This window comes from Schistocerca gregaria, chromosome 3, assembly GCF_023897955.1.
Source record: "Schistocerca gregaria isolate iqSchGreg1 chromosome 3, iqSchGreg1.2, whole genome shotgun sequence".
NCBI lineage: Eukaryota > Metazoa > Arthropoda > Insecta > Orthoptera > Acrididae > Schistocerca > Schistocerca gregaria.
The window spans coordinates 496,497,338-496,513,571 of record NC_064922.1 but is presented as its reverse complement, the minus strand read 5'-3'; the positions used below and the strand labels follow the sequence as shown (position 1 = coordinate 496,513,571).

The 16,234-nt window shown below is 43.7% G+C and overlaps 1 protein-coding gene across 5 annotated transcripts in view; it reads right to left on the bottom strand.

Annotated features, from left to right (window-relative positions):
- The window catches only part of LOC126354065 (juvenile hormone esterase-like), a 285,547-nt gene that overhangs the window by 162,098 nt on the left and 107,215 nt on the right, over window positions 1-16,234 (bottom strand). Inside the window, exons 3-5 of one of the 5 annotated variants that reach the window (XM_050003440.1) lie at window positions 13,585-13,861; window positions 7,509-7,694; window positions 1,488-1,687 (exon numbers count right to left, since the gene is read on the bottom strand). The exons of the other annotated variants lie outside the window; for them this stretch is intronic. Coding sequence (XP_049859397.1) covers window positions 1,488-1,687; window positions 7,509-7,694; window positions 13,585-13,861 — 663 coding nt within the window. The remainder of the gene's footprint in view (window positions 1-1,487; window positions 1,688-7,508; window positions 7,695-13,584; window positions 13,862-16,234) is intronic. 5 annotated transcript variants of the gene reach the window in all.

Here is a 16,234-nt window from a genome sequence, read left to right as displayed (position 1 = left end):
GAACATATCGTTTGGACCCCAGACGACTGGAAAACTGTGGCCTGGTCAGATGAGTCACGCTTACAGCTGATTAAGAGCTGATCGTAGGGTTCGAGCACGGCGGTGGCGCACACCCCCACGACGCCATGGACACAAGTTGTCAACAAGGCATTGTGCAAGCTGGTGGTTCGTCCGTAACAGTGTGGGCTGTGTTTATATGAAATGGAATGGGTCATCTAGTCCAGCTTATGCGATCATTGACTGGAATAATTCTGTTCGGCTGCTTGGAAACCATTTGCAGCCATTTATGCACTTAAATTTCCCAAACATGCCACTGGTCAACAGTTGTTCGTGATTGGTTTGAAGGATATTGCGGACAATTCAAGAAAATTATTTGGCCACCCAGAGCACCTTACATGAATCCCAACGAACAATTATTGGACATAATCGAGAGGTCAGTTCGTGCACAAATCCTGCTGCGGTAACACTTCCGCAGTTATGGTCGGCTATAGAGGCACATTGGCTCAGTATTTCTGCAGGGGACTTCCAATGACTTGCTGAGTATACAACACGTCGAGTTGCTGCACTCGCCGGGCAGTAGGGCGACAGGCACGATATTAGGAGGTGTCCCATGGCTTTTGTCACTTAAGTGTATATTCTGCTAATTGATTATTTTTATTTCACCCTAATTCTAATTCTGCCATTCCAGCCACTCACACGCCCTCCTTCACACAAAAACGTTTGGATATGACAATAACACTATCATTCATATTCATTCTCTCTATCAACCACTTCTCATACCTACTTCTCCACGTAGAAATGCTATGTATTTCTTATCCCAGATTTACATACAGACAGAAGATGATCGATATGAGTACCACTTTTTTTGAAACTGTTCCACACATTCCAAACTTATGTTTAGACGTGACCCCCTTCCCAATCCAACCCTATACCTCCTCCATGAGCCAGATAGCTACAGAACTGTTACCATTCAGCCAGGCAACAACGCATACTATGAATGTGACACGGATATTCGCCGGTTTGGGCTATCTTGCGTCAACTCGTCAGATCCCAAATTTCAACCTCCCCCACTCCCGCCTAACACCTGGGAGTGAAATGCCACAGAAATTCCACCAATCAGATGAGCACCATTGAAAACCACGGATTCGTCACATATCAGTTCGTTTACGACTACTTTTACGTATCTTCCCCTCGATATACTACCCCATCAATACGGATGAAACGGCATTTCTACCCCAACATTCAATCATATGTGTTACAAATTGCAGTGAAATTGTTCCAAGCGATCCTGCAGTATGCTGCTGGAACCGACACATACATACATACATATGATAAGGATACCGTGCTCTGCTGCTGGAGTGATACCAATTAAACATATATTTTGGATATACTTCAGAGAATTAATCCCTTTAGTCATTATGTGAATGTGGATTTGCCGAAAGTGCTCCATTAGATGATGCTATGACTGCCAATATCATACACCGAACCTCGTCTGACAGTATGAGTGAGCTGTCCACCAGTAGGTCCGTAGCGTTGACAGAGCGCAGGAAGTCCACCAGCTCCTGGGAATCATCCGTCTCGAAGCCCAGGGCAGTCCCCAGTCTGAAGGCGTTCCTACGAGCCGCTTCCAGGGAAGCTGAGAACCCGATGAAGTTACCGCTCTGGATAATCAGCCGCGAGAACAGGCCTGTCGGAATGACAAACAGTCAAAAGAGTGAGCTATTTACTCCGTATGTACACTACAGGCCATTAAAATTGCTACACCAAGAAGAAATGCAGATGATAAACGGATCGTCAATGGACAAATATACTAGAACAGACATGTGATTACATTTTCACGCAATTTGGGTGCATAGATCCTGAGAAATCAGTACCCAGAACAACCACCTCTGTCCGTAATAGCGGCCTTGATACGACTGGGCATTGAGTCAAGCAGAGCTTGGATGGCGTGTACCGGTACAGCTGCCCATGCAGCTTCAACACGATACCACAGTTAATCAACAGTAGTGACTGGTGTATTGATGACGAGCCAGTAGCTCGGCCACCATTGACCAGACGTTTTCAATTGGTGGGAGATCTGGAGGATTACCTGCCACAGGGCAGCAGTCGAACATTTTCTCTATCCAGAAAAACCCGTACAGGACCTGCAACATGCGTTCGTGCATTATCCTGCTGGAATGTATGGTTTCGCAGGGATCGAATTAAGGGTAGAGCCAAGGGTAGTAACACATCTGAAATGTAACGTCCACTGTTCAAAGTGCCGTCAATGCGAACAAGAAGTGACCGAGACGTGTAACCAATGGCACCCCATACCATCACTCCGTGTCATACGCCAGTACGGTGATGAGGAATACACGCTCCCAATGTGCGTTCATCGCGATGTCGCCAAACACGGATGCGACCATCATGATGCTGTAAACAGAACCTGGTTTCATCCGAAAAAATCACGTTTTGCCATTCGTGCACCCAGGTTCGTCTTGAATACACCATCGCAGGTGCTCCTGTCTGTGATGCAGCGTCAAGGGTAACCGCAGCTATGGTCTCCAAGCTGATAGTCCATGCTGCTGCAAACGTCGTCGAACTGTTCGTGCAGATGGTTGTCGTATTGCAAACGTCCCCATCTGTTGACTCAGGGATCGAGACGTGGCACCACGATCCGTCACAGCCATGCGGATAAGATGCCTGTCATCTCGACTGCTAGTGATACGAGGCCGTTGGGATCTAGCACGGCGTTCCGTATTACCCTTCTGAGCCTACCGATTCCATATTCTGCTAACACTCATTGGATCTCGACCAACGTGAGCAGCAATGTCGCGATACGATAAACCGCAATCGCGATAGCCTAAAATCCGACCTTTATTAAAGTCGGAAACGTGATGGTGCGCATTTCTCCTCCTTACACGAGGCATCACAACAACGTTTCACCAGCCAACACCGGTCAATTGCTGTTAGCGTATGAGAAATCGGTTAGAAACTTTCCTCATGTCAGCATGTTGTAGGTGTCGTCACTGGCGCCAACCTTGTTTGAATGCCCTGAAAAGCTAATCATTTGCATATCACAGCATCTTCTTCCTGTCGGTTAAATTTCGCGTCGGTAGCACCTCATCTTCGTGGTGTAGCAATTTTAAAGCCAGTAGTGTATTCCGAATTACCAGTAACGTGTCAGTATCGTAGCACTACGTCTTGTACTGGGTGACAGTACGTTAGGACGGTCAAACTGCACGGTTGTTTGCGTATGCGCATGGCTTGGTTTAGCGGCGAAGCCAGCTTTCATTTGCATTGTTTCGTCAATAAACAAAATTGGTACATGTGGGAGAGTGAGAATCCTCATTCCGAGATCTAGAACTCTCTTCACGCTCAATGGACGACTGTGTGGTGTGCAAATGTCCAGTCACGGAATAATCGGTGCGATATTCCTTGATGAAACGGTGACCACCGAACGGTACGTGAGCGTTTTGGAAGATGATTTCATCCCCATTTCCGAAGTGACCCTGATTTCGACAAGATGTGGTTCATGCAAGGCGGAACTCGACCCCATCAAAGCAGGAGAGTGTTTGATGTCCTGGAGGATCACTTCGGGGACCGCATTCTAGCTGTAGGGTACCAGAGGCCATTAGCATGGGCCTCGATTGGCAGCCATGTTCTCCAAATCTGAACATGTGACTCCTTTTTTGGGGCTACATTTAAGGCAATGTGTACAGCAATAACCTCAAAACCATTGCTGAGCTGAAAACAGCCATTCAGGAGATGTTCGAGAGCATCGATGTTCCGACACTTCAGCGGGTCATGCAGAATTTCGCTATTCGTCTGCGCCACATCATCGCCACTGATGGTATCGAACATGTAATAAACTAAATCCGAATATCTCTAGTGATGTTTACATGTTGAATAAAATGTGTGCACGCCGTAGTTTGTACATAATTTCCGTTTTTTTTCTTGTAGTACAATAGCTGTCACCCTGTATTTCGTAGGAAGCTAAATTCAGTTGTTCGTCGTCTCAATTCACTTGGCAATATGAACCATTGCTTTAACGGCAATATGAACCATGTCCCCCTCCGTTGCAGAGTGGACAACGCGACAGACCTCCAAGCGGCGGGGTCAGGTTCGAAACCCGTTACTGTCAGGGTCTTTTCCTTTGTGGGAGAACTGTCCTGGGGTGCGTTCAGCCTCATGATGCCAACTGAGAAGCTGCCTGGTTCAGAGGTAGCAGCCCCAAGGTCGAAACGTCGACAAGGGCCGGGGGTGTGGAGTGCTGATGCCATGCCCTTCCATGCCGCATCCGATGACGAATGTCAGGTCTACACGGCGGGTGGTCGACTATCGCGTCGTTTGCAAGGCCTGATCACGTGGTTTCCTTTCCACATCAACAATATGACTTAGTGTATACATGAAGCTATCAGTTTCCTCCATCCGTTTTGAAAGAAGGTTAGAGAAACCACGTCAGTCCCGCATTTTTTGTAGCACATTTTATGGCGTAATGGGCATTTATGGGGTTTACATGTAACAAGGCTCACCCATACCAAATACTGGACATAAAACACATAGCTGCTAGACTACATGATAAGAAAGGAAATTTCTTCTTTCTTCACTTACATCCGAATTCAAATGTGATGTATGAGTTTTGCCTAGACTGCTCTTTTTCGGGAAAAGTTTAATCTCCGGTTTGGTGGAATTCAATTTGATGCATGCATTAAATCAGTGAAACTGCTTATGAAATGTGCATAACCTTCTCTGCCATTTTCTGTGAGTAAAGTAAGCGAAAGACAACTAGAAGGTCAGCATGCAACAGCAAAGCAACTGAAGCTCCTAATTTAATAGTACTGAGAACGTTTGTCTTACGGGTCATTTGTACTGGTATCAACAAATTAAAGATGAAAGCTTCTGACTTCTTTTTGTCTTATGAAGCAGAAGCGATGAAAGACGGTAAGGACCACAAGAACGTTGTTCAAATACACAAAGGAAAAATATGAGCGTTATACCGTCTTTTGCGAATGTGAAACGTATTATTTAGACCAAAAATGTCTAAGGTTACTTAAATGCAAGATCGTTGGTCTATGTTTTTGACTCCTTACGTAATTTCTATGTTTCTCTGTTCTTGATTTTCTATTGGATATCAAATATTGGAGGATTTGAAGAAAATATGTGAACATAAAACGCAAGGCCTTCGTAGACTCTATCAAAATGTCTTCCTTTGGCCAAGTACAGGAACGGTAAATGCAACTGCGGACGATGAGGTTTTCTGCAGATAATTTTTATCTTATTGTAGTAAATACCTTCTACGAACTCACGAAATTCGAGCCTAGAGTTTTATCAAGAATACGCCCTAGGATCCTGCAACAGAGGGCTGCGCATCCGTTCTCTTACCCTTTTTATAAACAGGAATAACTTGCACCATTTCCCACCGTGAGAGATTCTCGATGACTGCTAGCTAGGAAAGAGGTTGATACCTTCGCTTAGTACAAAATATAAGGGAAGTACATGTTTTTGAACAAGATTTCTAGCCGGGCCCTCTATAACACACACGTATCCACTGAGACACACACACGACTGACAAGTTCAGTAGATGCAAACAGTTATCAGTGAATGCATTGACGGCGAATTATAATATTTGTCAAATTCTTTGACACTTAATAACCAGTAACGTACATGTCGTTGCCCAGTCTTGCCATAGTAGTCCACGCTAATTTGTTAATGCAGTAATACTTCAGTATTAAATCAAGCGTACAAAAAATTTCATTTCTGTGTTATTTCATTGTATGTATGTCTGGTTTGCTTCTGAGCACCGAATACATCTTTGAACTGAATAGAGTGTGACAGTTTGAATTACTGTTCCGATTTCTTTACTGTAGAATAGAGTTATTGGGACTCAGTTTTCCAATCATATTTTTTTACGGTCGTGTGACAAATTTTAATTGATGATGTCAGATGAGATCAATGCAGTTGCAAAGATTAGGGGTGCAGATACGGACTTGTCAGGCGAAAATAACCAGATAGAGATGAAAAATGAAGCAGGCAGCAGTGAGACATTGAACAATTCCAGAACAGGGAACTGCAGTTCGCCAGTAAACATTGGAAATCCAGGTGCTGAATCGTCACCTATTCCGCATACACCCACACGAGAAGAATATATGTCTGAGTCTAATGTGTTCACAACGTTAACGGAAATCTTGATAGGGCAACCACAGCTATGAGTTATGATCTAGGATATTAACAAACCGTTTCAGCCGTACTTAGCCCTTTACTTTTAGATCACTACCGGTTTCAGGACACTAGGAGCCACATCTTAAGGTGAAAATCTGCATAACAATAAATCAAGAAGGAATAACCACCTCTCACATCCACTAATGCTTTCTAAAATTATTTTAAGATATTTTTAAAAAATGTCAACTTTTACATAAGAATATTAAAATTTTTGTACTCGCATAACGGAAACATTATAGCTAAAAGCTCAGAAATTTGGACTCAACATTCATTGTCCGTCGGAATAAAACACATAGAAAACGCGGTTTGTCATTCAATAAAAACTGCCGAATGCATGGATTCCAATTCCAAATGGTGGATGGGGCCTTTTTAGCTCTAATGTTGTATTTATGTAAGCACAAGTTTTAAAAAATTTTTAAAGTTTTTAAAAATCTTAAAATAATTTTATAAAATTATCATATCAGTGGATGTTTCATGATGGTTATTCCTTCTTGAGCGTTGTTATGCAACTTGAACTAACTACGTGGTTGATATGTCAATACATAACTACGTCGATCGTGTGATATCTGTCTCAATAGTGCAGGCCAAAAATTAGAGTTTTTGATTATCAGATGTATTTGGCATTTTTGAGATAAACCTGGATCTTTCCAGAATGAAATTTTCACTCTTAAGCGGAGTTTGCGTTGATATGAAACTCCCCGATAGACTAAAACTGTTTCCCGGACCGTGACTCGAAGTCGGCAGTTTCACCTGTCGCAGGCTAATGCTCTACCGACTGTACGATCCAAACGCACCTCACGACCCCTCCTCACAGTTTTACTTCCGCCAGTACCTCGTCTACTATCTTCCAAACTTCACAGAATCTGGCTTTGGAAACTTACAAAAGCAATTGCCCGAGAAAAGCAAGAGTCCCGAGTCCGAGTCTTGGCCCGGCACACAGTTTCAATTGGACAGGAAGTTGGAAACTGTTATCTCATTGTGTGAGTGTCTCCCAAACATAGTAACTGATAAACATTACAGGACTCCACTTTTAGCTGGCAGCGTGAAAAGAGACTATACATCACTCAGTGACAACTTTTTTACAACTCTTTTGGGCGAAGACTGAATTATATCTTATAGGGTTCAGGAAGTATTTGAGCTGAACAGCTTAGCTTATTCACGCCGTATATCTTGACATTTGAAGTACTGTTCCTCGTACGTCCTTTGCGATTAAAAGGTAGACCTGAGAAATAACTAATCCAATGATAATAGCCTTTGTTTCAGTTACGGAAGCCACCAGATCGATATGAAAGACATTACGAACCAACCTGAGGAAAGAGGAGAGACGAGATGTAATGAGACGGCCATGCCTCCCGCACTCTGCCCCTGCAGGGTGACGAGGTCTGGGTCGCCACCGAAGCTGGCGATGTTCTGCTTCACCCAGGTCAGCGCCAGGTGCTGATCCTTGACACCTGCGTTGCCCGGAACGACCTCATCTCCGGTGCTCAGGAAACCTGCAGTGAAATTTGGTACTGTTACTCGTGTGTCCATGTTCCATGGAGAGAGGCTGTTCTGCAGCTTAAAAAGTGAATAGCTTACTTTCTTCCATCCAAGCACCTTCACAGTAAGCCATTTTCTAAATGGAACATAACAGGTATAGCTGACAGATAGAGAAAAAAAGGAGTTAATTAAATGGTCCCATAGATGTGACGAAATTAGAGGAATTGGTCGGCATTTCTGAAACAAATCGATTTCTGTTATTTTAAAGATACGATTTCTGACATTTGGTGAAGCTATTTAGATATTCAAGGGAAAGTTTAATCCAGTGCCGCATTAGCGGAGATTTTCGCACCCATACATACTTAGTGGTTTAAATGGTTAATTACATGTCCCGTATGTCAATGAATGATTCTTTCATCGAAATTATGTGGAACGAGTCAATTTACGGGGTACATATACATGATTAGTGTTAACATTAATAAGCACAAAGAGAACATTATTATTTTAGTTGTACTCAAGCAACTAAACTTAAAAACAATGTTTTTTTCTCTGGATACCGATTTTTAAGTAGAAATTTATTAGTGGAAAAGACGGAGCCGGCCAGGAGAAAGTATTTAAATTTGGTTTGAAACTTACTTTGCTGCATGTCAGACTTTTATGTTATTGAGAAAGTGATTAAAGATTTTTGTTGCTGCACATTGAAATCCTTTCTGAGCCACTGAGAACTTTAATAATGAGTAGCAAAAGGTCATTTTTTTCTCTTGTGTCATAGGTATGAACATCACTGTTCTTCTCAAATTATGATGCATTATTTACGACGAATTTCATTACCGAATATATTCTACTGTGACGGCGCAGTTAGAATGCCCAGCTACTTGAAGAGGTATCTACATGACATTGTGGGTGAACACTATATATTATTCCTACTACTCACTTTTGTGCAATCAATGCTCTCTTTCTAAGTGACGATTTAACCCAGAAAATTATTCCATAGCACATTATTGAGTGTAAATACATAAAATATGTAAGGATGTTAACTCGTTTGGTCCCAAGATCAACAATTATAAGACGAGAAAAAGTATATGAACTTAATTTTTTGGGAAGGTTTGTACTACGCTACTTCCAGTTCAAGTTATCAACAATTTGTCAATTTGTACACCCAAAAATTTGGAGCATTCTAGCCTATTTACTAGCAGTTGCTCATGTGCTACCTCAGCTGTTACTTTCTGTCTCATGACATTTTTATAACAATAGTATCGTCTACAAAAAGTCTCACTTCTACTTGCTGAATGTTAAGTAGGTCATTGACTTGTATGAGGAATAGGAATGGACCAAAAATTGAGCCCTATGGTACTCCCAATGAGATTTCTCCCCAGTCACTAAAATTTCCACCCTTTCAGCATTGTTTGAAAGATTCAGTGCAACTTTTTGTATTCCGTTTGTTAAGTATGAGTCAAAACAGCTGTGCGTAAAATTGTAAATTCCATAAAACTTGCGTTTTGCTAATAGTGTAACATGATCTACACAATCATTGCATTGGAAAGATACAAAACATACCAACTGACGATATTTATTATTTAAGGCTTATACTATTTGATGAGTGAATATATAAACAATAGTCTCGGTCAAGCAATTGTTTTCGAATCCATACTGCGATATGCTAAGTACATTGTTCCTACTTATGTGTCATTACTTTTTTGAATACTCTGGAAAAAGATGTCAATAAGGAAACTCGATAAGAACTGTTCAAGATTGTTTTATCACTCATCTTGTGATGAGGTTTAGCATCTCCATTTTTAATCTATCTGGAAAAATTTCCTGTGTTTGTCATGGATTACTATATCTCTAAGGACGTTACTCATTAAACTGAAGCAATTTTTCAGAATTCTGCCTGAAATTCCACTAACGACACACAAGCTTTTGTTTTTCTGGAATTTTTAGAGGAGGAGGAGGAGATTAGTGTTTAACGTCCCGTCGACAACGAGGTCATTAGAGTCGGAGCGCAAGCTCGGGGGAGGGAAGGATGGGGAAGGAAATCGGCCGTGCCCTTTCAAAGGAATCATTCCAGCATTTGCCTGAAGCGATTTAGGGAAATTATGGAAAACCTAAATCAGGATGGCCGGAGACGGGATTGAACCGCCGTCCTCCCGAATGCGAGTCCAGTGTGCCAACTCGCAGTTGATTTCAGTGAAGGTGCTATTTCTACACTCCTGGAAATTGAAATAAGAACACCGTGAATTCATTGTCCCAGGAAGGGCAAACTTTATTGACACATTCCTAGGGTCAGATACATCACATGATCACACTGACAGAACCACAGGCACATAGACACATGCAACAGAGCATGCACAATGTCGGCACTAGTACAGTGTATATGCACCTTTCGCAGCAATGCAGGCTGCTATTCTCCCATGGAGACGATCGTAGAGATGCTGGATGTAGTCCTGTGGAACGGCTTGCCATGCCATTTCCACCTGGCGCCTCAGTTGGACCAGCGTTCGTGCTGGACGTGCAGACCGAGTGAGACGACGCTTCATCCAGTCCCAAACATGCTCAATGGGGGACAGATCCGGAGATCTTGCTGGCCAGGGTAGTTGACTTACACCTTCTAGAGCACGTTGGGTGGCACGGGATACATGCGGACGTGCATTGTCCTGTTGGAACAGCAAGTTCCCTTGCCGGTCTAGGAATGGTAGAACGATGGGTTCGATGACGGTTTGGATGTACCATGCACTATACAGTGTCCCCTCGACGATCACCAGAGGTGTACGCCCAGTGTAGGAGATCGCTCCCCACACCATGATGCCGGGTGTTGGCCCTGTGTTCATCGGTCGTATGCAGTCCTGATTGTGGCCCTCACCTGCACGGCACCAAACACGCATACGACCATCATTGGCACCAAGGCAGAAGACGACACGTCTCCATTCGTCCCTCCATTCACGCCTGTCGCGACACCACTGGAGGCGGGCTGCACGATGTTGGGGCGTGAGCGAAAGACGGCCTAACGGTGTGCGGGACCGTAGCCCAGCTTCATGGAGACGGTTGCGAATGCTCCTCGCCGATACCCCAGGAGCAACAGTGTCCCTAATTTGCTGGGAAGTGTCGGTGCGATCCCCTACGGCGCTGCGTAGGATCCTACGGTCTTGGCGTGCATCTGTGCGTCGCTTCGCTCCGGTCCCAGGTCGACGGGCACGTGGACCTTCCGCCGACCACTGGCGACAACATCGATGTACTGTGGAGAACTCACGCCCCACGTGTTGAGCAATTCGGCGGTACGTCCACCCGGCCTCCCGCATGCCCACTATACGCCCTCGCTCAAAGTCCGTCAACTGCACATACGGTTCACGTCCACGCTGTCGCGGCATGCTACCAGTGTTAAAGACTGCGATGGAGCTCCGTATTCCACGGCAAACTGGCTGACACTGACGGCGGCGGTGCACAAATGCTGCGCAGCTAGCGCCATTCGACGGCCAACACCGCGGTTCCTGGTGTGTCCGCTGTGCCGTGCGTGTGATCATTGCTTGTACAGCCCTCTCGCAGTGTCCGGAGCAAGTATGGTGGGTCTGACACACCGGTGTCAATGTGTTCTTTTTTCCATTTCCAGGAGTGTAGTTTTTTCACGTTTTATGAAATGACATCTGTAATACATTCTCTTGCTTATTCAACTGAACCATATGATTTTTTTTTTCTAAATTTAGATAGTGACCGTTAAAAGTTATCGCAACATGTGAATTATCTATCACAACATTGTCATTTAGTTTAATTGTTATGGTATCTTGTACACTGACTGGCTGTTCTGTCTCCGCGTGTCCCGTTTGACACTAATCCATGTAATTTTAACCTTTTCATTTCTGTCAGGTCTTGCATACTTCTGGACATTCTAATGGCATTCCTTAAACTGCTGCAGTATTTTTTTGTAGTATGCAAGTAATGTCGGCTCTTAATTACTCTGGAATCCAGATTCGGTATGTCAATCAGGGAAAATCGGCATGGGCTTTGAGGTGATCATCCCACCGATTCACTAGGTAGAAGATAACTGTTTCGTAGAACACCGTGTTCTGCTTCTTGAAAAAGTCTGTAACTGCCTGCTGCACATCCCCGATCCTTCAAGGACGTTTCTAAGGGATCGAAGGCGTAAAAAGCACATGGCGGAAGGTCAGGACTATTGGAGAGGCGCTCGAGTGTTTCCTACATCAATTGGCGTTATTTCGACGTTACGGCATATGTGATGTGGGCTCGTCGCAGTAACGGCTCAGGATCCACTCTTACTGTTTTACTTCCGCCAGTATCGTCGTGCTATCTTCTATACTTCAAAGAAGTTCTCTTGCACACGTTCTGCTTACTCTCTTTATCTTACTCTCATGTTCTCTACGCGGGATACGCTATGGTGGCAGCAAAAGGATTGCACAGTCTTCCTTGAACGATCTTATCAATGCGTCCCTGAATTTTTTCGATATCTTTTGTCATTTCTACTTGATAAAGACACCAATTTCTGAATCTATACTCTATCATTAGCAACGCTTGTATGCGATTTTCTTTGCAGATTAACTTTCACAAAACCCTTCTAACAAATTTAAGCTATTCATTCGCCTTCCTTCATTCTAATTTTATGTTTGTTTCATTTCATATCACTTCTTAGTTTTATTCCTAAATACCTGTTCAATATGTTCACCACAAGTTACCAATATAATAAGTTCAGTGACTTCCACTCTGATGGATCAGAGGGAGTATGACATTTTTGAAAACGTACACGCACCATAAGACCAAAGGTATAGGGACTCCCTATCAGTGGATATTAATATGGAATATGTCGAGCCTCCGCCTTCATGAAGACTTCAGCTCTGCTGGAGAGACTTTGAAGGAGGAATGGCAGCACATTCTTCCCCAAGAACCGAAAGCAGAGAAGGCAGTGATGTAGGAATGAGTCCACGTCCTAACTTATCCCAAAGGTGTTCAATTGGGCTCAGATCTAGGCTCAAGGAAGGCTACTCCACGTCAGGAATGTTACTGTTCACAAGCCATTGCCTCACAGATGCTGCTTTATGACATGGTCATTGTTGTGCTGATACAATCATTGTCTCCGAATTTTCCTATCCTTCCCCCACACCACAACATCACCTCCTCAATTCACTGTTGTCACTACACATGATGACAAGTGACGTTCTCCAGACATTCGTCAAACCCAAACTCATCCACCGTATTGTCACATACATACCGTGATTCATCATTCTAAATAACTCGTTTCCAGTTGTCCACGATCCAGCAGTGTCGCTTTATACACCACCTCAAGCGTCGCAACAGAAATTTGGTGAGCTGCTCGACCATTGTAGCCCACTTTTTTAGCTCCCTAAACACAGTCGTTGTGCTAGCTGTTCTGCTAGCAGCACCTCTGGATCTCACGAGTGATTTCTTCCGCTGATTTCATGCAATTTTTAACAATCGCCCTCCGAAATGCTTGACGGACTATACATGACATCCGTCTAGTCTTGGTTGTTCCTTCGCGTTTCAGCTTCACAGTTGCATTACCAACAGTAGCCTTGGGAAGTTACAGAAGGGTTAAAATGAGTCTGGAGGATCTGTTACTCAGATGAAATCCAATGACTAGTCCAAGTTGGAAGGCGCTGAGCTCTTCTGAAACATCCATTCATCTATTACTACCTCTCTACTGAAATCACGAAACGTCTTGCCAAGTTTTACACTGGCGGATCAGCTTTTTGTGACATATGGTCAACTACGCATTGCATAGAAATGTCCAGATACCTTTGATCAGGTAGGCCTGCAAAACAATGGATTTTGCAGTATGACACGTAAATGAATAGAAGCTAAAGGCTGAGTGCAGTTCGTGCAGGGAGATAAATGTCATGGAGGACACAACGAAATATACGCACGTCTTAAGAACCATACCTAGTGGCCCCAGGCGGTAGTTGATGGTGACGAGTATGACACCGTAGGAGACAAGGAAGTCGGGCCCATGCTCCTGGTCTGAGCCACTACCAACGACGAACCCTCCGCCGTGCACCCAGAAGAGCACGGGCAGCCCTGCACCCTCCTCTGGTACGCCCGGCACGAAGACGTTCAGGTAGAGGCAGTCCTCGGAGCCGTCACCCGAGCTCTGCACGCAGTCGCTGCCGTATGAGGTGGCGTTGCGCACGCCCTCCCAGCTACCAGCTGGCTGCGGATCCTGTCAAGAGATTATCAGAATTATCTGAACATTGTCGATCATACCTCTTTCAGTGCATCAACAGTTTGAGCAAAAATTGGCTCTAAGCACTATGTGACTTAGCATCTGAGGCCATCAGTCCCGTAAACTTAGAACTACTTAAACCTAAATAACCTAAGGACATCACACACATCCATGGCCGAGGCAGGGTTCGAACCTGCGAGAGTAGCGGTCGCGCGGTTCCAGACTGAAGCGCCTAGAGCCGATCGGCCACCAGTGGCCGGCTAAGGAGATCACACACATCCATATCCGAGGTAGGACTCGAACTTGCGACCGTAGCAGCAGCGCAGTTCCGGACTGAAGCGCCCAGAACCACTCGGCCACAGACAATTTGAGCAAATCATCACTTTAAAATAGCAAACCGTTTAGGAGGATAAATGTGCAGGGCATTTCACTGTTGCTTTCGTGAAGCTAAATATTGGGGACTTCAGCTGCTAATTATTACTATGAACAACAAAGTCTAGTTTCGTGATAATTTGCCACTCAACTGTGTGTACTGTTTACTTTATTTGCAATAGACTTGCGGCTTTACCTTCCCGCAGTTCGAGTCACTTATCGAAATGGGACCTGGATAAACTTAAAGAAGCAGAGATTGTAAAGAGCTTCAGGGAGAGCATTGACAAGAATGGGGAAAAGAAATACAGTATGTAAGTAGGCTGTTTAGGTTTTTATATTGGTAACGCCACGTCGCGCTCTGCATGAAAATCACTGGCTCTGCGGTGTGCAGTCCGTGGCTAGTTTGCATTGTTGTCTGCCATTGTAGTGTTGGGCAGCTGAATGTAAACGGCGCGTTGCGTTGCACAGTTGGAGGTGAGCCTCCAGAAGTGGTGGATGTGGGGAGAGAGATGGCGGAGTTTTGACATTTGTAAGACTGGATGTCATGAACAGCTATTTATATTATGACTTTTGAACACTAGTAAGGTAAATTCACTGTTTGTTCTCTATCAAAATGTTTCGTTTGCTAACTATGCCTGTCAGTAGTTAGTGCCTTCAGCAGTTTGAATCTTTTATTTAGCTGGCAGTAGTGGCGCTCGCTGTATTGCAGTAGTTCGAGTAAAGAAGATTTTTTGTGAGGTAAGTGATTTGCGAAAGGTATAGCTTAATGTTAGTAAGGTGAATTCTTTTGTAGGGATTTTTGAAAGTCAGACTGCGTTGCGCTAAAAATATTGTGTGTCAGTTTAAGCACAGTCATGTACAATTTTTCTAAGGGGACGTTTCATATGTCGACCCTTAGCCGAGTATACCTCAATGCAATCTTCTGATTTTTTCTTGTAGTTTGTGTAATTAGTGTCGCTTTTGTTTATTTCTAGCGCGTAATTGTAGAGAGAATCTCCTTTGTAGTTGTACAGCAAAACAGTTGTGGCATGCATGTAGATTTACAACAAGTATTTCGCAGCTGCGCTTGCAATTAACTAGATATTATTTTCAGCGCTATGTAAATGTGTTCTCTTATTTTTGCTCTTCAAATTGTGCTTTTCTGTGTTATCGTGTGAAATATTGTGACAATAATGGCGTGTGAAAAACGTAACACTAGGCTCCAAAGTAAACTGAGAAATAATAGTGACGACGAGCGTAGCTTACCAGCACCACTGGGTAATGAATTAACAGACAAAGTAGTAATTTGGTAACTGTGCATAGGGAAATGGAGCGGGCGTCAAATAATGGTGTAGACAGTGAAACGGGTAGTGAACAGGGAAGCATTATCGATCGATCGGTCGGCAACAGCTTACCTCAGGAATCCGAAATGACAGGACACAATCTTGCAAATACTGTAGATTCAGGTTTTGCGTCCTCACCGTTTTCTCAAATGAGACAAGACACGTTTTCCGCTTGTCAAAATGTGAATGTTGCCGGTGCAAAATCACTGCCGAAAAGCACTGAGGAACATGTTTCAGACACCAGTGCATTGTTATTACAATTAATGCAACAAATGGGACAAAAGCTTCAAAAGTTAGACACAATGGATCAAAATCTTCGGAAGTTAGGCACCACGCTTGAACAAACACGTGAAAATTTAACTACTGAGTTACATAACATTGAATCGAAATGTCAAAAAGTCTGTAATGACGTAAAAACACAAATTTGTGAGCATTTTCAACCTATTTTTTCGCGGCATGAAAACCCATTACAGAATCACGAAGCAGCCATAAAAGAACTGCAAACTATTGTTCATGAAAATCATGAGACCTTGCAAGCTAAAGTTGACTCAGTTGCATCTACCGATTCGGTTACGCAACTTGCAAAAACTCAGGACAACTTAAAGGACACAGTAGATACTCTGAAAATTGGTTCAGAAAGACACATGGAAGAAATTAGTTCATTATCAGAGAAAGT